The sequence below is a fragment of the Caloenas nicobarica genome, chromosome 16, assembly GCF_036013445.1.
Source record: "Caloenas nicobarica isolate bCalNic1 chromosome 16, bCalNic1.hap1, whole genome shotgun sequence".
Classification (NCBI taxonomy): Eukaryota; Metazoa; Chordata; class Aves; order Columbiformes; family Columbidae; genus Caloenas; species Caloenas nicobarica.
This window is the reverse complement of record NC_088260.1, coordinates 7382849-7408500: the sequence shown is the minus strand read 5'-3', so window position 1 is coordinate 7408500 and position 25652 is coordinate 7382849. Positions and strand designations below refer to the sequence as shown.

The window sequence follows — 25652 nt, the reverse complement described above, 5'->3', positions numbered from 1 at the left end:
CTAACCCACACTGCGCATAACAAGGTCTAAGCTGGCTCTTTGTCTGGCTTTCTTTGTCTCACTCTTGTTTTCATGTGTATGTGCACAGCTCACACAGAGGCTATTGGACCTACTTGTTTTGCTTCTTCAAACCAAGTGCCAACATGACATCTGATGCCAAAAAGCCTGTAAAACTTCAGTTCCCCTGCAGTCACACAAATGCATATAATCCACAGCCCCTATGTGGATGATCCAGGCCTGTATGCGTGTGCATATCGATAGCATGATATAAGATCTTGACATGGATTGATAGCATGCCCTGCAATTCATAAGGCGTAGCTAATTAATTGTGTGTATTCTAATGTTTTACCCTTTCACAGCTCCAGCTTCAAAGCACCCTTCACACAGCTAGCATTTTTTCACTTTTTTTTTCCACATCACACTTCTTTTTCACTTTTTCTCTTTGAAAAAAGAATTTTTACTGCATTTTTACTACTCTTGCATCTATGGGCCATCTCTAGCCCAGGCCGATCAGTGTGCTGTTCTGGCTGTTCTGCAGGCTGACGGCTTCGTGCTTATGTCTCTTGTAAGGCTGCTGTGCAGACAGGACCATCTGAGGTCAGGCCTTTGTAAACTGGGATGAGATTGTCTCCTATCTCACAAGAGACAAACAAACCTTTTATCCAGAATGGTGTGGGAGTTTTACATAAGCAAAGAATCTGAAGTCATCCTGAATTGTTGCCTGATGTGGTCTCTGAACAAAGCAGGCTTACCATAGCTGTAGATCTTTAAATGCTTTTCTTTGCCCTGCTTCGAATCAGCTGCTCTTAATTTTAGAATTGATTTTGGCCAAGTATTAGGTTTGATAGTGCTGGCAATAGTAGCATGAAACCCAAAGCATTTTGGTCTCAGCCCATGCTCTGCCTTAGATTTGTCTCTGTGCAGTGATGAAAGCCGCCCATGATAATTTTAGGCAGAGGAGGAGGGAAAAAATTAAATTTAAAAAAAAAAAAAGTAAAATCTAACTTCTTGCGCTTGTGGCTACAGTAACATTGAGACAGGTTGAGAATTTTGCATTTAAATTGATTGAAATAACTATTGGAAAATGCATCCTGGCTTGGTTTGGCTTCCTGAGCTACCAAACCCCTTGAGATTGGTTCATCTTCCCATACCATTTTCTGAAAATTAAATATAGTCTAGTCTTAATTTCTGTCCGGTCATACACACTGCCTAGCTGTAGCTGGAGGATGCATGTTCCAAGCCTTCAGGTCCCTTTCAAAGGAAGCACATCTAAGTAATTAGAGCACCAAGCCAGGAGTGATGGATATGGGATCTGCTCCTGGCTTGGCCACTGTCTTAAAACATTAACTTTTCTCCTGCAGTCTCAGTACTGATTCTCTTTTCTCAAACTGTTAGTTTCTGTCAGCTTCCCAGTTACAATATGCTCAGCTACACTTATCCTCTTTTCCCAGTACATTTTATAGGCCAGTGCTACATACAGTTTTGGTGGTTTACTGTAAATTTTTGGTATTTGTTCATTCTGGAGTTTGTAGGCTTTGAGCATTAATAGTTGGCAGACTGTGATTTAGGAGTGCGTAGTGGCTGAGTTTAGATGTTTGTGAGCCTTCTGAATGCCTCTGAAAGTCTTTTATGGAATCAAAATAACCCATAACCCAACATCTGCTCATATCCCGGTATTTTTAGTTTCTGAATAGAGTAAATAAATATCCTTCCTTTTGAGACTGCTTTCTATCACAGGACTTCAAACTACTTTAGAAACCAAACTGGTATAATTAGTACTGTAATCCGTGAGTTAGAGAAATTTTATTTTCATGTTGTGTTTGAGAAAATGGGCACAGAGATATGAAGTGCTTTGCCAGCATCTGGCGCAAGTCAGCTTAAGCCCAGGATTGAACGCAGATGTCGCAAGCCATGTTTTAGTCATCAGGTTACTCTTCCAACACTCAGAACTTCCAACATTTCTCTCTTGGCCTTTTAAAGACTTTTATATCACATCAAAGAGGCCAGCATAATATATTGCAAAATCATTTAATCATCATTATTTTATGTGCATGTAATTAAAGTATTTCTGGTACTCTATAAACTTGTTGCTAGATCAGAACTACGAGTTTATTAAAACGCATTACTTGCAAACAGCAACAGTAATGGTTTTAATGGCAACCACTGTTAATCTCTCTGGCTCTATTGGTATTTATCCCCATATGGTTACTTTCAAGTGTCTGCCTGTAGAGTACGAGCTCTTTATAATGCCTGTGAAGCTTTGAATGGATCCCGCCAGTCTAATGAGGCTTGGCTTTTATTAAACTAGCTTATTTCCAAGCAAATATCATAATCACCAGGGCGTTCCTGGCACCCTCCCGCAGAAGGCAGTGGTTCGGACTGGTTGCCACCAGGGATGGAATGCTGATGGAGAGGAAACGTTGCTCTCATCCAGCGTTACGAATGTTGAACTGGCATTCCTGTTTGTTTGGAGGAGACTTGCCAAGGCAGAGGAGTGAAGTGACACGGGAGTGAAGGGGACCAAACCAGGATGTCTGGCTGACAGCAGGCACAAATCTGATGCAGGAGCAGCATGGAGAGGTGGACCTGACCAGTTGGACCCACAGTCACGTTGAGCTCACCACCCTTTTGGGACGGGATCTTAGTCAGCCTGCCTCCCAGCCAGAAGCAGCTGATGCTGGAGATGCATTAGAGCAGGAGAGAGGACATGCAGCATTCAAAGAAAAATGATCTGTTTGGGAAGGACAGTAGGGTCAGAGCAAGACATACTTTTTCTTGGCTTTCTGAGAGTTGGATGATGACTTTTATATAACCAGAGGTTTGAGCACTGTCCTGAATATGTTTCCAGGTGACAGGTAAATTCCGTGGGGGAGTGAATCCTTTTACCCGAGGATGCTGTGGAAATGTGGAACATGTGCTCTGCAGCCCCTTGGCTCCCAGGTAAGAGAAACGTTGTCAACTCAGAATGAAGGAAGTACAGTAGTTGTTGGGACCGGGGAAGAAAAGGTGCTTGGCTGGTATCACAAGTGAAAGACCGTTGGTGAAATGACAGGGAAGTAAAGCAAAACCTTCATCCCAGAAATGTTTATTTGGAATGAGGATGTCAAATTAGATCAAGATCTATACCCTTGTCTTCACTAGCTTGTTTATCCAGTGGATTTCAGGAACAAGGTAAATTTCAGTATGTTACCATATTCCCAACATGACTTTTTGCACTGTACAGTTAATGTCCAGGTGTTCTAATCTGCTGGAGAAAATGAAAGAATCTAAAATCAGCCTTTCTCCTTAAGACTTAAGTCTAATTTAAGACTGCTGTGGTTTTCAATCTCACTGGCAGTTTCATTATCATAAAGCAGATTTTCAATGAGGTCTACATCATGGAACGTGGAATTTTATTTATGGCTTTCTATTTTGGGGAAAATGGATTTATCGTTTCACATTTCGAAATCAGGATTTTAATGCAATAGATCAGATGGAGTATAAATACCCTGGGTGCTGAGCTGTCCAGCATGCAACCATGTTAATGATGGTACTACAAGAAGACTTACTTGAGCCTTTTCAGGATGTTGAGCAGTTCCAGCCCCTGACATTATTATCTGCCTTTTTTTTGTCCCTTCACTATGCAGCAAATACATCCTAAAAGTCTGTTACATGTATTGCAATGAAGACACTGGCATAGCTGATTCTCAAACTTACCCAAACTTGAAAATCAGGTCAAGATACTTTAAGAGAGCCAGATATTGGAAGTTGGGAGACTCTCCTGTTAGGAGAGGGGTGTGAGTAGAATCATCATGGCTATTTTCTGACTCTTAGCAAGCAGAACGTTTGTCTTTTGTGAAGACTTATTCAAATTGTCCTGTATATTGAAAGTCACTGAGCCATCACTCCTAGAGTGTCCTATTCACTAGGTAAAACAGAGAAAGCTTGTGTGTGTGTTGATATTTATGCATTGTACAGCCACTGCCCAATTGCACTGAGAGAATTCTAGTCCACTGGAAAGAAGTTAGATATCTAAAGTCAACTACTTTCCTTTAGATTTGTTGCTTCCCATAGACCTGTCTGTTTCTTTTACCTCCATTTATTTGAACACTCTAAACACGCTACAGGAACGAGTGGCTGTGTTGTGAGCTAGAACTGACAACACATCTTCTCCATGTTAACTCCCCATGTGCTGGCTCTTTATTCCGCTTGTCACCATCTTCCACCACAGGGAAGCTGTTTCGTGTTCACTAGGTCAGATCTAGTAAATCGCTCCCACTGGTGGTAGGCCTCTCTTCTCTCTTCATGTGAGCTGTGCTCTTGTCCATCAGTGCTTCAAAAATTGCTTAGGTTTTTTAATGCATCATCTCCTTTTACTCACACAAAAAACATGGATCTTTTTATTGCTTTTTAGTTATTACATCCATTGAAATAAATGGAGTTTGCTCACCTAGATTCTGACACATTCTTAAATCATACCCTGGAAGCAGGAAGATTTTCTTGTCTCTATGCCTTGTTCTTAGGTTATTGCTTATTTTAATTATGACTGTTGAACCAGGTACATAGTTGAGCCCAAGAAAAAGCAAGCTGTGAGTGTGAAGCCTCCTTTCCTCAGACCTGATTTGTCTGAGCGACAGATCACAGTGAAGATCAGTGACAATGGAATCCAAGCCAACCTCAACCGGAGCAAGGTAAGGCAGCCTTCAAGCGCTGCTTTCGGAGAAGTGGATTAAGCGTTATCAAGCCTGGGAATTAGTTTGACATTGAAAATTTCTTTGAGATGATGCACTTTTTGGAGAAAATTACAGGGCTTGAGTCCTTATCATATACTTCATCCTCTGAAAGTAACCCAGGTTCAGTAACAGCAGCTCTTGATCCAGTAACAGCCCTTTTTGCAGCGCTGTTATAGAATGCCTCTGGGCGTCTTTTGGAAGAGGTGGTTGTTCTTTGCAATAGTTACTTTCTGTCCCAAGAGTTGCCACCTCTTGGTGTTCAAATTAATTTTAACTCACCTAACACATCGCAGCAACCCTTGTACCACCAGGTCAGCTGTTTTACTTCAAAGAAGGTTTTGAGCTTCCAGACTACAGGAAGGCTTGGGATCCAGTGAGAGGAACATTGAACACTCCACTCAGAAGCCGAATTCTCTTCTCTCCCATTTTTTCAGTTTCTGCTGCCATGAAATAGAGAGAAGGATTTGTTTTAGTCGTATAAAAAGCAGTGGGTTCAGAAGAAGCCACCTTGAAAGATTTTTGTGGATAGTTATTTGTTACACTCTTTGCAGAGTTACTTGCTGAGAGCTGACTGGAAAGTTGACAAAAAATGCTAGAAAACACCATTGTCTTCTGCCACACGTTAGCTAGTGTGATGATAATGTTATTTAGCATATCCAGTAGAATAGGATAGTGCCTTTAAAATTATACTGGCTTGTTATGACAGTGCTAATTTTACACATGACAGTCCTTGTCTGCAATGGATGCTAAATCATGTTTGTCATTATAGGTATACCTGTTCTGTGGTACAGCCAGCACTCTGACACATGCTGTGACTTAACCGAGTTGTGGGTAATGATTGATTCTTTGGTCATTTTCAGTCTAAAATTAGCCTGGAAGGTCTGGAGGATAAAAGTATGGATGTGCAACCACCTCTGCCACCCAAAGGAGATCCAAGCAAGTACTCTGAGCTAAAAGGGCAGCTGGGGACCAGTGAAGGTATAGTTGCATGATCAGTGTTTTATTTTTATTAATAAGAAAATATTTCAGCCTCTTTAAAAGGCTTCTGGTGTTCTTTCAAAAAAGTTAAGGGATCTGGGTGAATGGTTTTTGTATTTACAAGAGCTCTGAACTAGAGGAATAAACAGCAGGAAAGGGAGAAAAAAGTTGGCTTGAAGGGGTTCATTCAAGTCTAGGTTGGATATTTCATTTCAGTTTCACAGAGTTTTTAAACCCTTTTAAGCCCCTTCTTAAATTTTTGATCAATTTTAGAATTAAAATATCATTTTGAACTGAGGAATCGGAAATATTAGCATTAAATGCTTAGACATTACAAACTGAAGTATTTCATTTAGAAAACTGTGAAATTATAGCTTCGATACAACTAAAAAACCTCTTCCTCCTCCCAACAAAACTAGTAGCTGAATTCAACCCAAATACTTAATATTTCAAATTATGGCAAAATTGCTTCACACCAAAATATGTTACCCCACTTAATATATTATACCTTGTTTCTATGTCTCTTTAGATTGCTTATCTGGCAGCAATGCACTTTTATTTCCACGGGGGCTTCATCGATTTTGGTGGAATTCTGCACAAAAGGACTGCAAGTTTTATTCTTTCCAGAACCGATCTGTTTGCAGAGGACCATATATAGCACAGAATTAGGGACGATAACATTCCGTCCACACATTTTAATAGAAAGTCCTTTTTTAATCTTTTACAGAAGGTGGCCTTTCACCCAAACTGATCAGCCCTCCTACACCTGCCATGTACAAGTATCGACCAGCTTTCAGCAACAATCCCAAAGTCCACTACCATGCTACAGCTGAGCAGGTGAGCGAGCCTGGGAGAATCTGCTCCCAGATAACACCAGACAACATGGAGCTGGGGATAAATTCACCACGGGGCTCTAGTGAATGTCAGAGTGAAGAAGTAAATAACAACACTTGGCATTGTTGTGCCATAGCGTATATTTTCACTCTGCTCCTTAGGAAAACATGTCTGCTTTCGCAGCTTTCCTCTGTTGAGCTTGACAGGTCTGTCCTGCTGACAGACATGCGCTGCTGCTTTTCTGTGTCTCGGCCTGATCCTGAGGTGCCGAGACTTGTCACCTCCCATCGGCTTCTCCTGACACAGGTGCCAACTCCCATTCACTTCAGAGGGAGCTGGATGTGCTTAGTGCTTTTCTGGATCAGACCCTTTAACCAACAGACGGCATTCTCAGTGATTCCTTAACACATCAGCTTGCAAAACAGAAACAACTTTCAAAGCATCTCAAGAGATATTTTAGTTAAAATTAATGGCAGATTCCTCATGTGTGACCTTCCTTAGCACTTTCTCAGTGCATTTGGGTTATATAATGGAAAAAAACACCCTTCTTAACACTTGGCATCATTTCTTCCTATCAGGAAAACTGAGGTCCAAATAATTAGAGACTTGCTCTGGTATTTTGACTGTTTTCTCTTTTGCTTAGGAGCTTTTAAACAGTTTACACTGTTTCCTTTGGAAGCAGAGTGCCTATCTAAGCCCACTGCTAACAGGCTTGTATTTCTCGCTTATTTCTTATGGATTTGCTGCAAATATTTCTTGGTCCCCCACACCTGGGAACAGCAGTTTGAAAATTACAGGTTTAACTTGTATGTTTACAACGCGTATCCAAATCTTCACATACCAGTGGAGATACCCTTAAAACACACATACCACACACAGTGCAGTTTTCATACAATTAATTTCATCAGCTCCTCCAATGTCACACCTGCAATAACGAGAAGGGGGTGATATAAGTAAGGAAAGGAAAATATGGTAGAGATATATAATTGACTGCAGCAACACTAGAATAAGGCAGAATATTCCTTAAATGATGAAGAAGACTTTTCTAGTATCCTTTTCATTTTGAAAACACAGATGGTAATAGATGGTGGAATTCCAGCTACCAGCAAGTTTGGGTTTGAGCCTTCCTGCAGTAATTGTAAATCTTGTTCTCTGGATCTGTCTAGAGAATGAAGAAAAGACTTATGAAAGGGAATGTAAGAGCAACAGTGTGTTCACTGTATCAAAAAAATTTTATCATGTTGTCTCTTCTGTATCTGTTCTTCAGCCTGTCAATGTCAACTGCTTTTGAGCAGTGAAAGCTGTTAGGAAAGAGGGGTTGGGGAACAAGGACACGTAGCACAAATATACTTATAGGCTACATTTTTGCTCTCTCCTCCTCCTTTACAGGCTGTCACTTGGTCTCCTTTTTCCAGAGAAGGCCAAATTTAGAACCATGCTCTAGAAGATAGTGAGCTGGTTTGCATATTTTCCTATCTTCTAGCTCAAAGAAAAAGAACTTGAAGAAAAATTTAGAATAAAACAGATTTTTGCCAGTTAGGCTTTTTTAGATAATGTTCCTTTAAAAGAAATTAGACAAAGAAGAAACGGCATTGACTGCATTTCTGATTAAATATGTAACTGATAATAATTCTTTTTTGCAGAACCAATGTAGCCAATTTATTGTGCAGTATGGCAAAATCTTCTGTAAAAACAACAGCAAAAATCATTTGCTTAGCACAGAATGGCATTTTAAGTGAACAGAACTGTAAGCAATCTTTCATAAAGTGAAGTCCTATCTGTTTCCAATGCCACTTTCTCCTACACAGACAGTAAAAAAGGGAGAAAATTGCTTTGATTTGTTGTCTAAATGATGGGAAGCAGCCTCTCTGCTTTAATTAAGCTTAGGTGCTTAAAAGACCTATGACCAGAAATTCAGAATTACTGAATATTCATAGCTCCAAGTAAAGTGGATAAGAGCGTGCTACTCCCCAGTGTGTTGAGATGAAGCTTAAAGTATTTCTGACTCAGCACGCAAAACCAGACATCCCTCAACTTGAGAGCTATTTGCAGAAAACTTGAAGAGCTTTTTCCAAGGGCAGTATTATCAGATTGCAATCTGATTTACTTTGACTGAGACTTAAGTCTCGGTTTAGAAAATCTCTCTTCTGTGTTTTCAGTGTCCATGTGTTGACATATTTATTACTGTCAATGTTATCTAGCACTTATTATTGCTTCTGAGGTGCTTATCCATGTGCTGAACAGGAGTTCGGGGATTCCTTACAACAAACCTGTGCCATAGCTGGGCTGAGAGTCCGAGAGGCCTCCAGCTCTTTTCTTCCCATGAACTCACCATGGAGAGCAAACCTGTACTTACATATCACTGGCTTCTGTTTCTCATGTTCACCTCTGTTTTAGATCACCATGCAGGAGGGACATAGTCAAGGGGCTCTGATAGAAGAGGATGGCAGGAGCCTTGATTACCAGTCCGAACCCAGCTTGGACATCCCCAGCTACCGGAAGAGCTCCCTCCACAAGACCTATCAGTCTTCCCCACTCCAGATAGATTCCTTTGCCATCAATTCACGATCCCTGAGTCTGAAATCTGCTGGCAGGAGAGGGACAGACAAAGTGCCCCTTCATCCAATAAAATCTGAAGGGACGACTTCTACTCCTTACAAAAGCATCTTTTCTCCCAATTCCCTGTCAAACAGAAATGGGAGCCTTTCATATGACAGTTTGCTAAACCCCATGTCACCCTCGGGGAGGAAGTGCATCGCCCATTCTGCGGTCAGCTCCGTTGGGTACCACTCCCCGTATTTATCAGCCAAAATGTGCCATCTACGGGGGAGCGAGCTGCAACGCCAACCACCGCAGAGCTTCAGCCCAGTCCTGGGGAGTCCAGCTGCACATCAGCGAGACCCCTCCCCAGTCCGCTATGATAACCTTTCCAAAACCATTATGGCATCCATCCAGGAGAGGAAAGAGATGGAGGAGAGGGAGAAGCTCCTCCACTCACACCCCGATTCAGTGTTTGCAGACTCAGGTGTCTACGACACCCCTAGCTCTTACAGCCTTCAGCAAGTCAGCACGCTCTCTGAAGATCCACGCAGCATGGCAATGAGATATGGATCTAGAGACAATCTGATGGCTGCTACCAGTTTTAGCACAAGGAACCCTGTACTGCAGTCCTCAGTGTCTTCGCTCTCAAGTGCAATGACAAGAGCACCAAGGACTTCCACAACCTCTCTGCAAGCTGATTTAGCCAATAATAATGTCCAGTCCCATCAAGCACTACAGGGCAGGGTGAGCAATGGCTCCTACAAATCTCCAGGCCACCAGGTCCCATCGTCCCCCACAGGGATGCCTAGGTCACCTTCTTATGGAGGCCCAAAGGCTGTCTCGTTTGTAAACACTGTGGAAATTACAGAGGTGCAATCGGTGGGAGCACAAAGGTATGTACTGCTTTAGGTGCTGCTCAGCAAACAATCTGTTTGGAAGCAAGTGCAGAGTGCCGTGCTGGAGGCAGGACCCTGATTACATGTTTGCTGTAGGCCAGTGAAGGTGGGAGGTTTCTGCTGTTTGGGAATACAGCAGCATTTTACAAAACAACATAATACCTTTTTTATATCTATGTGTGTGTGCTTTGCTGGTTCAGATACCCACCACTCCATTCTCTAGTGCAGACACAGCTTAAACGTGTAGCAGAAGCCGGGCTGGTGTGAGCTGATGGACCTGCTGCTCCAGCTCCAGGATGTAGCTGTCAGACCAGGTTGCCACAGAAAAAGTGCTTTGAGTTTTGGAGCTATTCTGAGCCTATCAAGAGCTGTGTAAAAGTCCGGCGTAGCTTGTTTTGTTTTACAGACACGCGTGAAGAAAGAAATTGCCTTTTGAGGAGTTAATCCTTCAAACCCTCTGGCCTCCAGAAAAAGTTGGAGTGGTCTGAAATAGCTCAGGCTGCCTCAGTTTGCAGGCAGAGAGAAAGCGTTCCCTTCTGGAAGGTATTTCAACCCCTGGCCACTGCTGCTGGCATGAGCCTGTCTTAAGCTTCAGACTGAGGCAAACCCAAGCAGCCATCCAGTGTTGTGAGAATACAGCAGACCCCGGTTGTGCTGACACTTCCAGAACATACACAAGTTCTTTGGTAGGTTTTGTGAGTCTTCGGGATGAGACACATTAAGCTTTCGGGTGTAGTGGCCTAGATCTAAAAGAACTTCTGAGGAAAGCCTGTTGTCCTTGCTCCCTGGCAGCAGGTAATAAGGGAGGAAATTATTTTAAACAGTCCATCTGGAATATGGTCTTTAATTACAGTCATCCTGGAGTGCTTCCTGACTTGATTCAGTTTGTGTCTTCTGTCATAAAGAAGTCTTATGCTTCACTTCTCTTATGTCTTTCAGAAATAAGGAACATAATTTTGTTTAACTGGATATTTAACTGGGAAGTTTTTTTCTGAGTATTTTATTTCTGATTGTAAGACACAGTTTGGCTTAAGGTCAACAGTGGTGCCAGTTAAACCCATCTGCATCCTACACATGTTTGCACAATTAGTTTGGTTCAACAAAGCATTTAAGCAAGTAATTAAATTTACAAATATTACTGGGGTCTGATCCACTAACCTAATGGCCAAATCGGTTCTCTCATTTCAGTGGCTTTTCATCAAGCATATTGGCTTCAACCAGGTTGCACTCATGCTTGAATATTTTGCAACACTGAGACTCACGGTAACAGGGATAATTGTTTATCCTGAATGAAACCATTCTGCTATCACACTTTAGTCACTCACATTGCATCTTGTGATATTTCTTTTGATGCAGGGATGACATGCAGCTGAAGACACCGCACAGTAAAATAAATGGACAGCCCAAAGGAATATCCAGGTTGGGTTCATCATCAAGTTCCCAGGGGACGCCTGTCAGCCCTGCTAGGCACTCAAATGTTAAGAAGGTGTCTGGAGTTGGTGGAACAACCTATGAAATTTCAGTGTAAAATAAAATTAATTAAAAATAAAGAGCCATCCACTCAGCCAGCCATGAAGCTAGGAGCACTGTGAAGACTCAAATAACAACAAAGAAGGAGCAGCAGCAGCCGGCCACTCTCCTTTTCTTGTTTTGGGTTTGTTCTGTTTTCATCTTTCTCTTTTGGCCAAAAATCAGCTGCAGCCTTATTCTTGAGGGAATAAAATTGTATAGTCCACCAGACTCTTCCTGAACTGACAGGCGGGAACTGGCTGCAACCTAACACCACAACCACCGAGCGGATTTCTTTCATGCAAGAGAGCGCTAAAGCCATTGTGCGTGCATCTGTCCAACAAACCTGTTGTGTACCAGTTGTGATGTGAAAAAGTACAGTCAGTCCTGGATCATTCATTTTTTCCCATGGCCCTTCCCAGTTCTTCTGGCCAGCGTCGTGTCCGGCAGAAGTCGGAGGCCCAACTGCTGTTTTCCCACCAACGTGGAAAGCCGGCTGCCCGTGCGGCCAGTCTGCGTGTGCAAGAACTGCTCCCTGTCTCCCAGGCCTCGCGTTCCTCCTCCTGGGAAGGAGCAAGACAAGGGCACCTGGGCAACGAACGCCGTGTCGTCTTTAAAAACCTCCCTGCTCCTGGATAGGGACAGGAGAAAGGGTAGCAACAGCTTCTCACTGTCCGCCATTCGCCTCCCTGTGTGTGAAATTGTGTGTGAGTGTGTGTGTGTGCTCGTCTCTCGTGGAAAAGGACTGCAGCACCAGTAAGGGTCTTCCACTGACCTGTTGCTCCCTCTGGTTTTTAAAGGCTTCTCTGACTCGGAAACAAAACCAAGCTGATAAGAAAGAAATGTTTGGATGGGAACATATTTTAAACAGCCGTCAGCTGCTTTCCCTGCACCCTCCTTGTTACCTGTTGGATTTAGGCAATAACGTGGTTTACTGCCTTGCCCTGGTGCCATGTGTGTAATCCTGCAGCAAGGTTATCATGATCTGTTGAATTTACAGTGTGTGTAACTGAGCCAAGCGTACATCTAAAGGATATAAATTTTCTGTCTGCCTAATTACTAGCACATTCCCTCTGGTCTTCAATACTGTTAGACAACGGATTTTCCATTTGGATTTTTTTCCCTTGGGGAACAACTTTTTAAAATAATATCAGTCCAATCTATTTAACATTCTGAGGTTTCCTTTTCCTCTCTTCAGAAAACTACATTTGCTTTGTTGGATTTAAAGACAACTTTACTATAAAAACCAAGAAAGGGGTGCATTGCTTTTGTCACAAATACAAGGACTCTGGCAAAAATAATTTTGGGACAAATGGAATTTTTTTTTTCTCCATTCCTTATCTCCTTTGGCTTCCCATTCAGTTACCACCTCAGAAGTCAAAAGTATCTGGATCAATGCTAACTAGCCAGATCATTTATGCAATTAAGAGTATCCTGAGCGACTGCTGCCAAAATCACTAAAAGTCATTATTTGTCACTGAGCCAGTCAGCGTACGAAACCTCTGCTTCCCACCTGTTTTTCCGGGTGAATAGTTTTGACTGGAGAGCTAAATTAATCATTTTCAGGATATTTGTTTCAAGGAGTTGAATCCTTTTCGGTCCTTGACTATAATGGAGAACTCTCCAGATATTTGGTAGCAATTCAGAATGTGTTCATAACATCTTACTTGTTTTCATGTATGTTAAGATTAATTATTCCAGAAGGCAAATATTGACTTCAGTTTTGCCTGGTTAAAATTTATATTTTGATTTGATAAATCTTGACATCTGCTGCAATACATGCTTATTATGTCCCTTGTATATCACATCATTTTTAGAGAGGAAGGTTGAAGAGAACGTAAGAAAGTTAATAATCTCTCTGTGTAATGCTCCATGTTTCCTGAAGGGAGAAACCTGGAAAGCAATGCAGCTGCACTAGGCCAAAGTGTGCATTTTATTGCCTTGCTGATATTTCAGATGCCTACTGTAGGGACATTGCAGAGCAGAGAAGCAATAGTCTTTCTATGCAGATTTGCTCACTGGCATGCAGAATATTGTCTTTAGTTGGAGGCACCAAGGTACCAGAAAGATGCTGGCAAACTGGAGCGGGTACAGACGGAGCAATATTTTATATATCAGAAGACTGGACGGGCTGGCTGATGAGAAGATTTAAAGGGCTAAAAACATGTCCCTGGCTAAGCAATGAAGTGGAAATTAAGTATCATAATTTTACAAATGCATTAGTTGAAAGATGTAAAACCAAAGGTAAATCAGAGGGTTGTGACTGGTAACCAGTGGTCTACATTCAGGAGGGGCAGAAAAGATGGAGGGGAAGGGGCAGTGGAATAGTCTTCCAAGGCAGAGTATTGGAGACTAACGATTTTGGACAGTCCGACTATATTTGGATAAGTGGTTAAAAAAACTTCTGTAAGAGATGAGCCTGCAGGGGCAAGGGGCTTAGACCAGATGGCCTTATAGATTTCTTCCATCTTTAACTGTTATTAATCTGCACCTCTACCCTGATGTTAACTCCTCAGGAAGATGCAGTATTTCCTCAAGGACTGGAATTCACTCTGGTGCATAGAGTATCGCAAACCTTACTTGTTTTTAAAGTATCATGTATGCTATATGTAAGCCCTGAAGAAGAGGGAATGTGACACACTGAGTTTGGACCAGGGAGCTAGACAAGGGCACATTTTATCATGTATCTTTGAATATGTACATGAAATTCATGCAAGCAAGGCTGAAAATTTGCACCAATGTAATATTTGAGATTTGCATCCCAGTGATGCTCCACTTTGATCATTCTCCTGCATTTATAAACAAAAAAGCTACTGAGGAACTTGAAGGGCCAAAGAGCCTTTGAAGTTAACTACATTAGTTCGTGAGAGAATTTCTCAGTAAGACTAAACACAGTATTGTGTGTATAAAGCACTAATATCCAGGGTTATTTTGACATAGTTCACAAGGGGTAAGGGAGGAAAGAATGAATGCACTGTGTCATTATAGGTTCAGATGTAAGGATTATATATTTTGTGAGTAGTTTTGCCCACAGTTGAGAGACATTCGACTTGTTAATAGGTTTACAACGGTACCAAAGTTTTGGGGTTTTTTTCCTTTTGAGGTTTGCATATAATTCAGTGCACATAGCCTGGAGAAAATTATTCAAATCTTCTGAAATCTAAGCAGAACTGTTAACAGGAGATTGCATGCAGCAAATCCAGCCTCATTTCCATCCAAGGCGCTGAACCTGCAGCTATTTTCTCATAAATGTGTCTGCTTCCATAGCTCCCGTTGCGGGACTGGGGACCTACTTATTAAGTCTAATTTTGGAGCAGAATCCAGCCCATGCTAAAGTATAGATCCTCAAGCAGTTTACAGATTGGCGGTAAGGTTCTTCTGCCCAGATAGTCTCAGTTTTTACAGACACTGCAGGCCAAATCTTCAGCTGGTGTAAACTGGTGTGGCTCCATCAAAGCTCCTGTAAGTGATGCTAATTTACAGTAGGTGGGGATCAGCCATGAAAATCCAGCACAAGTTAAACACATCTTGTGAAGTAGCTTCTTTATTTTCATCATGTTTATTTCATGTTTCAGAAGTCTTAAATCTTTCCAACATGTTTTTATTTTTAGCTGTGGATTGTATTACTTATTTAAAAAACAGCAATAGTTTTTGTTTAGTTTATGCATCAATTTTCATCACATATTGCATTTTATTAGCCGTTCATTCCCTGTCCATACACTCCCATTAAGCCTCCAGGTTTTCATTGTAGTACAATCTGCCTTGAAAAGTTGGATCTCTGTATCTTTAATTGTATAATATATTGAGTATTATGAAATTACATGTACCTTACTACATGGGTGGGAGAGAGAGGAAATATTTTTACTTGAAGCCTTAATATTTTCTTTTTTACTACTTTGTTTGTTGACCTCATAGGAAAGTCTGAATAGCAAAGACTTTGAAACTCTGGGCCAAATACTGCACTGATATACAACCAGGATTTGGCCCCCGATGTCAAAACTGGATGCAGACACGACCTGAAGTGAACAAGGGAAAAAGCCTCAGGGTGGCATATTTTCCTGAAGATCATTAATAGAGTCTCAAAATGTGTCTGTAAGCAAGTACATTACAGAAGTCTTCAAGTCTTGAATTTTTAAGAAAGGTGATAGCAGGAACTGCCCTAATATCTTACATTTGCATTTTCTTATTAAATTAAACAAAGCAAACCAAATGTAATTACTTAGTTTGGTTGAAGTCAGCTCCAAGGGTTGCACAGAGCTATGTGTTAGTAGCCATGTGCAGCAAATGAACTGTGTTGTGTCGCTGTTCTAAAATTGCTAACCAAGCATAACATTACGTCGACTTGGCCTAAGATAATCACCTCATGGGCGTTATAATGGACGTTCCTCAGATAATGCCTATTCTCCTATAAGCCTAATGTGGAAATTGCAATGTGGTTTTCTTTGGACTATATCTGTGGTCCAGACTAGAGATATAGATATAGATGCATATATATATTCAATATTTTTTTTGTGGGGGAAAGATGGGGTCAAGGTCGCTGTCTCTGACAGTCTGGAAAGTTAATGTCAAACCGTTTTTATGGTCTGTATTTCACCTGTTCTGCCACCTTGAATTGTTGGAATGTATCCGTGCAGGCTTTGTGGAGCTCTGTCTGTAACCTTTTTTGTGGGTCTCGTAATACATATATATTTTTTAAACCTTTGAGTCACTTCAGTATTTTCAAGTGTCTGGTTTTCCCTCATGAGTTACACCTCAGATACATTCATTTGCCAAGATGGTTCATGGTGCGCTGCCCTTTTTCACTTCCACTTGTGCAAAACGTGAACTGAAACAATAGAACTGGAAAGGCTGGTTCCAATGCAAAATCTGCAGGTGACAAACTATTAAAAGAAATGATTGCAAGTCAAGTCTCATTTTCAAGGTGCTTATGGCAGAGTAGAAAATATGCTGAGTCTTTAAAAAGTATCTCCTAGTTGTGACCAATGGATCATGCTTGTTAGGCCACAGCAAGTGGTCCAGGAAACACTAAATGAAGCTTTCTGTACTGCTCTTTATTTAAGTTGCAGGGTTAAGAGGGATCCTGTGGTCTGGCACAGTTGTGAATCATTGCTACAGAGTAACTGTGGAAAAAATGTTATGTTGGTATTTGTTGAAATGTTCCATCCAGGATATCTGGATTTGTACATCCCAAAGATGTACGATTTCTAGCCTATCTTCATCTATCTATCTGTCTGTCTATCTCTCTGTCTATCTATCTATCTATCATCTGTCTGTCTATCTATCTATCTATCTATCTATCTATGTATCTATCTATCTCTAGTCTTTGGAAATAGGTCCATTTGATCTGTAAGACTGGCTTATAACACACAGAGTTGCCAAACCCTCCTAACAGCAGCTGCTGCAGGATTTCTGGTGCCATAATTTGCATACATAGGCTAATTACATTAAGCAAGGATGCACTGAATCATGTGCATTATAAATGCCCATCATATTTGCGTGCTATCATGTCTTCACATGGCAGAGATTACCTTATACCTTATGTGTAAAATGGCCAAAACCAGGCTCCATTTATGTTGACTGTGTCAGACAGAATTATGTAAGTTCGTGGTCTGTTTTAGTACATTTTATTTAAAGACATCTTGCCTTACAGTGATTTTGGCTTTCGTCTTTAAGTAATGGATAAATTATCCAAGTTTGTATTCATTTTTCCATTATTGTTATTTTTCATTCTGCAGGACAAATTTCAGTTCACATTTTGGAACATAATAAGGAGAGACAAAGGAAACTATTTATACAGGTGACTATATCTTTTAAGAGAGGAGCAGTTCTGTAAGAAATAGATTAGAATTACTGTCAAAATAGGTTTTGTTCATCTTGTCACAATAACTTCAGTTTTAAAGTAAGGCTTATTTCACAGCTGATATCTCTGTAACACTGAAACATTTTAAAAATGTCTTGGTTAGACATTTCAAATTATATGAAGAAATATGATCTACTTTTACAGATTAAAAACAGCCCTAGACAAGTGATGGTACATTTTACAGTGCCTTAAATATATGTGTATATATATGTATATATATAATGCCTATATGTATATAATGTATACATAAACATGTACATATATTCAAGTAAAACTAGTTACAGGTGTCCCTATCGGATGTATTTTAAATGGAACTGATCTGAGTTGATTGATAGAAAAAAAATGGTTGTATCAGCAGCAATATACAAAATGAAAAATACTTAACTAAAACATAAGCAAATAAAATAGACTGGCAACAGTGTCTGTGCCAGTGAGAGCTCCCCAGTGCTCAGAGCTGAGGTGCAGGAGGGGCCGGGCCGTCCTTCAGGGCGGGCTGAGACCTTAGACGAACCGTCAGGAATCGGCTTTGAGAAAACTGGCTCTTGGCCATGACAACAGGAATCCTTCAGCCCCACCGGCACTGATGGTATTTCACCAGTTCCTTCAAATGAGAAAACTGATTCCTTCCCCCCAAGTGCTTTTTTTCTCAGCCAACAGGGATGCAGTACTCATGGCTCTGGCTGCACACAGAACAGGGACTCTTGCAAAGCTTTGGGCAGCGGATCTTACCTAGAAAGAGAAAAGTGCCTTCTGTGGAAGACACTCTCATCCCCTGACTGTAAGAAAGATTGTTCATGTTTCCTTTCCCTTACAAATTATATCAGGCTGTGTTGCCATCCTACTCACCTTTGACACATGCGTCCCTTGTGTGGATTTTTCAGACAGTAATATTGCCATTTATTTGCAGGGAATATAAAGCACTGACATAGTCTGTCCGTATGGTATTTGATCTAGAACCTATCTGGCCTGAGATGGACAGCATATGAGGCTGTGTGAGCACTGTGGGCAATGCTGAGGTTTACCAGTATGTCTAGACTGTGTGAACATGTTCTATCAACTCCTCATTAATCAAAATAACTTCTGCATTCATGGGCATAGACCCGTTTGATCAGACTATATGGCAGAAGTGCACAACATAACTTATGCAGCAGATTCTGCCAGTTCATGACCTTTTCCAGGAGTTCAGTGGCATTTTAGAATAATAGGGATACCACAGGTAAGTCTTGTCTTTTAAAAAATATCCCCTTTCTGAAATAAAAATATAATAATGTATATGTAAAATACTGTTGGCTTTTTCTCTTGTACAGTCATTTGAAGAGATGGTGAAAGGGGTTTTGTTGGGTTTTTTTAATAGAAATACAAACCAATGTTACTTTTTCTTAGGAAAAAAACTCACCTTGTAGAAACTGCAGTGTCTGAGTAAATTCAGTGAGTAACAGCATGATCCTACTTTTGCAGCTTTAATATTATGAATCCGTCTAGCCTTGGGATCAGCCGTTATAGTCTCATTGGAAGATATTGAAAATAACAGACTTAAAAAACAGACAAGTAGTTATAAATAGGTGGTACTTGGCTATGACTAATTTTTCAGACACACGATGGCATAATGCAGACAAACTGCTCTGTTGTTGGCCACAGTCTCCTGTATCGAAATGCACATGCTTTGCACAGCTATCTTGTTGGCAGTTTCCCAGTGCTAAGCTATGGTTCGCAGTAAGATGTACCAGTTAGATGTGCAGCTGGAAACATGGTCTGCACTTAAGGCACAGGAATGGGCTTCAGGCATTCTGGCACCGGTTCCTGGCTCCACTACAAATTACTGCTGACTCGTATGTCTTTCCGTGCCTCCTCCCTCCATGTCAGATGGGGATGTGACTCCCTGACCTCAAAAATGTGTTGGTTTTGTGAGAGGCTCAGACCCTGTCATTCTGTGATCAGCTGTGTGGCTGGGGCCAAGCAGATGCATCCCATAGGTATCCAGGCACAACAGGGCAGATGTGGGGCATATTTAACCTCAAATAAAGCATAATTTCAGGTCATGTTCTTGGGAAGGATGTTTGGGGTGTTTGTGTGATGGGTGTTGCTGAGAGTAGTCTTGGTGTTTCACACAGACATTGGAAAGCTGTTTCAGGAAATATATGACAGACATTTCTGCCTTGATCCTTCCCTTGACCTCCTGCATATTTCCTTACAATCCAAACCCTCTGCATAATACCCACACAGCACTATCCTCATTCCAAGAGACCATATGCTTCATTGCCTTAAGCAATTCTGCTCTTCCCTGCCTGCTTATTGGAATAGTTGTGTATATATATAACTAAAATTACTGAGCAGAAATACAGTAAAAGAAATAGCTGTAGGTCGGCAGCGACCTCAGGAAGGGGGGGCACTGCAATGTGCTGTTGTGGCACAGAACACAGCGAGAGACGAGTTTCGCAGCCATTGACATGTTGTGGGCTGCTGAGGAAATCCAGCTTTTTACTTTTTTTCTTAAGAGCAAGGACTAAGATGCTACGTTGTCATGAGAAAACTTGTTAATTCCTGTCTTTTCTGTGTCTGTTTTAATGTTGTACAGAAATACATGTTTATTTATCTACAACACCTTATTCATAGCACATGAAGATTATCAAAGAAGGAATAATGTTGTTTGTTAGTGAGCAAAATGATTATTTTGCTAGTGTGGTCTTTTACTCAGTACTCCCTTTCTAATAAAAGGGCAGGAAAGAGTTAGAAATTACTAATCATTGGGATTTTTAGCACAGGGAAGCACATCCTCCTTTAAGGGATAGGAAGGTAAGTTGTGCACGTGTGTAAATAGAAGTTGCATGAGTTTATTTAACTGTAAAGGCAAAATAAATATATTTATTTCCACTTATGTTGAAGCACAGAATAGCTACGTTTTTCAAAACCTGTAAAACCTTCATAAGAAAAATATACCATGGTAGTTTACTGTATTTCTCCTTCATTTTTACAGAATTTATAATATAATTCTTTATACGTATTTTCATTCATTTTTGAAAATAAATTTTTTCTTGCATCATATGTACACAAATTCGAGAGATATCTCCACAGACTCTTTTAATATGTATCTTAAGCCCTTGATGCTGCAGAATTGCTTTTCAGCACCGTGTCACAAATTATAGAGAGAGTCCTTTTTGGGTAGCAGAAAGCTGGGGTGCGCTATCCTTGGTTTTGGTTTATTTATATATATTCCCACAGAGACTGTTCACCAGAAGGAATCTGAGCATCGTGCTGTTGGATGATCGCACAACCTGTGCACCCAGAAATGCTGTACCTGCCTGAAGCAGAGACCTGTGAAGTGTCTTTCTAGGGGCAGTGTGTCCGTGCTCCCTCCAGCTCCAACGCTGGGCAGCTTTCAGCAGTGGGCTCTTCTGTGGTCTTTCTCTTTGGCCATCAGGACGTGTCACCTGGCGCCCAGTGCGGGTGAGGCACCGGCCTGGGAAACGGTGACACAGTTGGTGTTTGCAGCTGTTTCACAGATTTACTTGGTGGCCCTGGGAGGGTCACGTCACCATCAGCAGCTGTTATTCCAGTGTGACGCAGAAGCTGAGAACCTCTGGATTTCAGTTGCTAAGAGACGTGCGGTGTTGGGTCGTGTGGCCATTCCTTGTGGCCAGGTCTGAAATCTGCCGGCAATAGGGCATTGGTTGGTAGCGGCTCTATGACGACCATATGGACACTTGTGGCAGAGGTGTGGGACTGCAGAGGCCATTCTTACAGCTCAGGTCAAAGAGAAAACAGGGAATGAAAAGGGAGAAGTATCTTCAGTGGACATGAAAGGGAATAGTGTCAAAAGAGAGCAAAGGGCTGTTGGGTTTGTTGCTGGCAAGCAAAATTTCCTCCGGTTTCTGTCAGCATGAAGCGCTGATTGGATCAGCACGCTGTAAGCTCCTGCTCCAGTTGGATTTCCATCATTATTTTGCAGAAAGAAGGTTATAATGTAGGCAGGGCCTTGACGATGGCAGGGGTATAAGGCAGAGTAATAACATAAATCTTCAGAGCCCTGCGATAGGTTTGTCTGGGGACTGAAAGCAGACTAGCTGGGAAAAGTTCAAATGGAGCTGTGTCCTCACAGGATAGGCATTAGTTTTTGGAAATTCCCCATTCCTTTGCACTTACCTTGGAGAAACAGTTTTAGTACAAAGTGTATTTTTTAATTTTAAGCAGCAACTAGTCTTTCAATGCCATGTGTCTGTCAAATGCACTGTAAAAAAGCCCGAGTGAGGCATTGTAAAAGTAATTTCCCCTCCGCAAATTGTTGAAGTTGGCAAGAAAAAAACATTTATAATTTCTTTCCCAGGCCAGTTTACAGCTTGAAGTTATATTTTATATGACATATTAAATTCATTACAAAACGTAAATTCAATTTGGAGCAACAGTAAATTGCTTATTACTCTTCATTTTGCAGATATAAAATGTTATAGAAGACCTGAAATGCAGATTCAGAAAACTTGCATAAAATGTATACTGTGTATTTCAGCTATTGCTACAGCAATGGCTGCTGAATGTGTGTTTTGCCAATATTTTTTAAAGAATTCTGCATAAATTTCTACTTATAGTAACAATTTTTTAACCTAATGAACCTGTAGTTCATTTCAGCTAAATAATTTTCATACATTCCTTCTTTTTGAAGCAAAGTCACTGGTAAATCACACCAGGTTATAGCAACAAAGTGCTAGTGGCAATTCAGTTGGGATAGAAAACCAATTCTTTTCAAAGAGTTTCTCTGGAGCATCTGCCATCAAAAACTCTCTCTTGAACCCGGTTGATTTAAAGCTGATAAATGACATAATTAATGCCATGGAGGAAGAAAATAAGGAATTAATATCTCTGTTTCCCACAGTACAAGAAACAGTGGACACTAAATGAAATTACCAAAAAGCAGAATGAAAACACAAGGCAGAGCTTTTTCTGGAAAGCAGATTAAATTGCCACGGGATGTTGTGGAAACCGTATCACTGGATGAGGAGAGGAGCAACAAAGGTATCACAGCATTAACTCTGCTGCTGTTGTTAGCAATCCCCTGCATGGGGGTGTGAAAGCAGTGCTATACATATATATACACATATATATATGTATGTGTGCAGATATTTATAAAAGCAACCACAGCCTTTCAATTGTGTGTGCTGTGATTCATCAGCAGCAATGGGTTTTGGCAGGGACATAATTTCGAATCTTCCGCTGAGGACGCCTGCCAAAATGTTGTTGGACAGAGATAGGATGAAGTTATTTATAAATGGGGATAATTAGGTCCTGTGCTTATTAGTGTTGGGAATGAAACAGAAAGACAACGTGTAGTAATGAGTATTGTAATATAAGAAGATGCTCTCCATGATCTTCTACTTGTTGATCGAAAAAAATAAAATTCTCAGGTGAAATAACATCATGCTCAGATTGTGGAGGGGTGTGTAATGCTGTAGGACAGGTCTCAGTTATACTAATGCAAGTTTGCAATATTTCCACAGGATCCAGGTGCTGATGGTTGTAACTGAGATTAGACTCTGTTTCCTCAGTCCTGAACTTTGCATTTTGTGTCCAGGCAAAAATAAACCCAGAACAGACATAGGAACTGTACTAACTCCTCTTATTTGGAAGCAATGGTTCTCGACTGTGCTGCGAGGTGACAGCGCTCAGTCTGATGCTGTGCTCATCGTCTCTCAGCAGAGGCAAAGCTATTTCTGGGTCTCAGCAGTCATGTAGATGTACGTTACATCCCTTTTTTCTTGGGAAATACTGTCACTGGGACAAATTCATCTTTCCATTGGTATTTGCCCTAGAGGTGTAAACTCAGCGCACACAGTGTGAAATTCATCCACACGGGTCTGAAAGGAGCTTGAGCTCCTTGAGTCTCTGTAGAGCACCCAGAACAATGTTCTCAGGCCATGTCTTACTGGAGTGCTTGTCACACAGTAAATCAAGAGAACAGCAATTAATATTTTTGACAATTCATAGCTCCTGGCTTTATACCAAACTTAGTAGATAGTGTGACTAATGTGTAGTAAGACACGTAAGCACACATCTGTGTTTAAATAGGTGACTATCCCATTAATTATTCTTACTTCTCAAGCTATTTGGACTGATCTCACAATGCTTGGGATTTTTAAGGCCCCATGCTCCTGAAGTCTCAGGTAAACATTTGCTTATGGACGTTTCTGAGTCCTCACTACGAGTGAGGAAGAAAAAACGTCTTCAGCATTGCAGAGAAAAGCTTGAAATACAAAAATCCTACCTCTCCAAAACTCCCCAAATCTGAGGAAAATAAGTGTCAAGCTCATTATTTCTCCTGAAAAGGGTGGGGTTTTTAAACACTGGCACAATACTGACAAGGTCCACTGACTTCAGAAAGATTATTCATGTATTTAAAGGCAGTGCGCTCCAGGTGTTTTGCTTGGTCTGGACCTTCGTCTCTCTGAAATGGGGATGGTGTTGGGAAAGCTGGTCTGGCTAAATCTGAGCTGCAGCTGCTATTTCTGCTGTGTTGCCAGCAGAGAACGTCACGCATGTCGTTGACTATCTCACAGGTTCCGCAGACCTGTAGTTAGCACCCCAAAACCTATTTCATCCCAGGGTTTTGCCTACGTAGCCTCAATGCAGCTTGTATGTGAAAACGCTGCATTTAAATGCTTGTTTCCAAAACAAGGAACAGCGGAATTTAGACAGCCTGTGCCAAGTGCATCCCTGGAGTGATATTTCTGAAGCAGGGAATATCTGCTCCTGACAGAGAGGTAGGAAAGAATATGCATTTGGGGGGAGTTAGAATTTTGCCTTTATATTTCTTGTAAATAATTAAATGGATTGTTAAAACTAGAAATCTCCTAAATTATGTAATTGTGTACATCACAGGACCTCAAATGGTTTTGCAAGCAGAGTGCTTGCTTTCCTGCTAAGTGAATTTTGCAGATCAGGTCTTTTAAAGGTTTGCCAGTGCGCCTAGAAGTAGAGCTGGGTTTAGAGCCTATACTCTGGTACCTAAATTAATACTGAAGAACTAACAAATGCAACAGAGCTTATTTTCGTTTCTAAAACAGGGAAAAAAAAAAAAAGGTTTAAAGAGAGATCAGTTCAACTTTGCAAAAGCAGCAAATGCTATTGCAAAAGCAAATTCGCACTTGCTAGTCAGGATTACGAAAAACGCCTGAGTTCTGTTGTGTTGTCATGAGCTATCAGCAGCACCTGTGCTTCGTTAGCAAAATATAAGTTTACTGTTCTCTAAGACAAAAATGGGGTGGGAGGGACAGTCCTTGAGGCAATAATATAAAATCCCCTTTTCTTTCCTGGATAGTGATTGCAGTAAAGTACTTTGCTTATGTTTCCATTCCTTAGACCATCTGTTTCAAGTTAAACCCTTCTGGCGTGATACATCGTTATTTATTAGAGCGTTACATCAGATAATGCAGTGTTAGTTTTGCTGTTATAAACCCTTAGTTTCATGAGTATGACTTCGGGAGCACCACTGAATGTGTTTACTCAATGAAAGGGCTAGAATGTATTAATAAAACTAGTTCACCAGTTCCGAAATTACTTTTTTAATTTAGGTCCTTTCTTTCAGAAATGTATTTTTGGTGTGTCTTTTGATTTGTAACTCTGAATGTTTGTGTTTGGTAGAGTCAAACCTTCTGGTTTTAAATTACTGAAAGCTGAGATACTGAGAAGGACTTGTTGATAATAAACTGAAACTGTCAGACACCTAAAGGTGAAAATACATGATGGGGTGACCAAATACGGTCAGGAAGCAAATATCTGCTTCAAAATCTGTTATTGTTTTTTAACTGGGCAAGTCATACAAACCAAAGTTGCTTAAAAGCAGTATTCTCTCTTGCTCGATTAAAAAAAAATATATTAAGTGAGCTTAAGTAGCATCATTTTACAACCCCAAATTTTAAACTAGTGTATCATTTACATTTTGCTGGCTCTCAAGCAGGCCAGTATGACATCAATATTTCCTTTAAGAAAGCCAGCAGTAAGTCCATAGTATATGTCTGAATACATTTGGATGACATAATGTTTCCTTTTTCTGTCTCTTTTGAGAAAAATTTACGACTTTTTTTTCTTTTTTATAGATTGGGAAGGTGATAGTACGTAAATGTGCTTGGGGTCATGGAAAAGGCTTTTCAAAACTACATATTCCTCATTTCAAACATCCTTTTGTTACTCTAATTGTTTTGTTTAAAAAAAATGCCTGAAAGTTCATAAATTTTCCTTGCCAATTGTAGGCTAGAGACCTGCCCTTGCTCTCCCTGTAGCTAATGGTAAAACATCCAAACATTGACTCATCCCTGCAGCGATCCAGGTCCCATACAG

The 25652-nt window shown here is 40.8% G+C and overlaps 1 protein-coding gene across 1 annotated transcript in view; it reads left to right on the top strand.

Annotated features, from left to right (window-relative positions):
- The window catches only part of ZDHHC8 (zinc finger DHHC-type palmitoyltransferase 8), a 103927-nt gene extending 87791 nt beyond the window's left edge, over positions 1 to 16136 (top strand). The window contains exons 6-11 of the mRNA XM_065646442.1: positions 2849 to 2940; positions 4538 to 4670; positions 5573 to 5690; positions 6418 to 6527; positions 8922 to 9958; positions 11318 to 16136. Coding sequence (XP_065502514.1) covers positions 2849 to 2940; positions 4538 to 4670; positions 5573 to 5690; positions 6418 to 6527; positions 8922 to 9958; positions 11318 to 11489 — 1662 coding nt within the window. The 3' untranslated portion in view covers positions 11490 to 16136. The remainder of the gene's footprint in view (positions 1 to 2848; positions 2941 to 4537; positions 4671 to 5572; positions 5691 to 6417; positions 6528 to 8921; positions 9959 to 11317) is intronic.
- The last annotated feature ends 9516 nt before the right edge of the window (positions 16137 to 25652 follow it).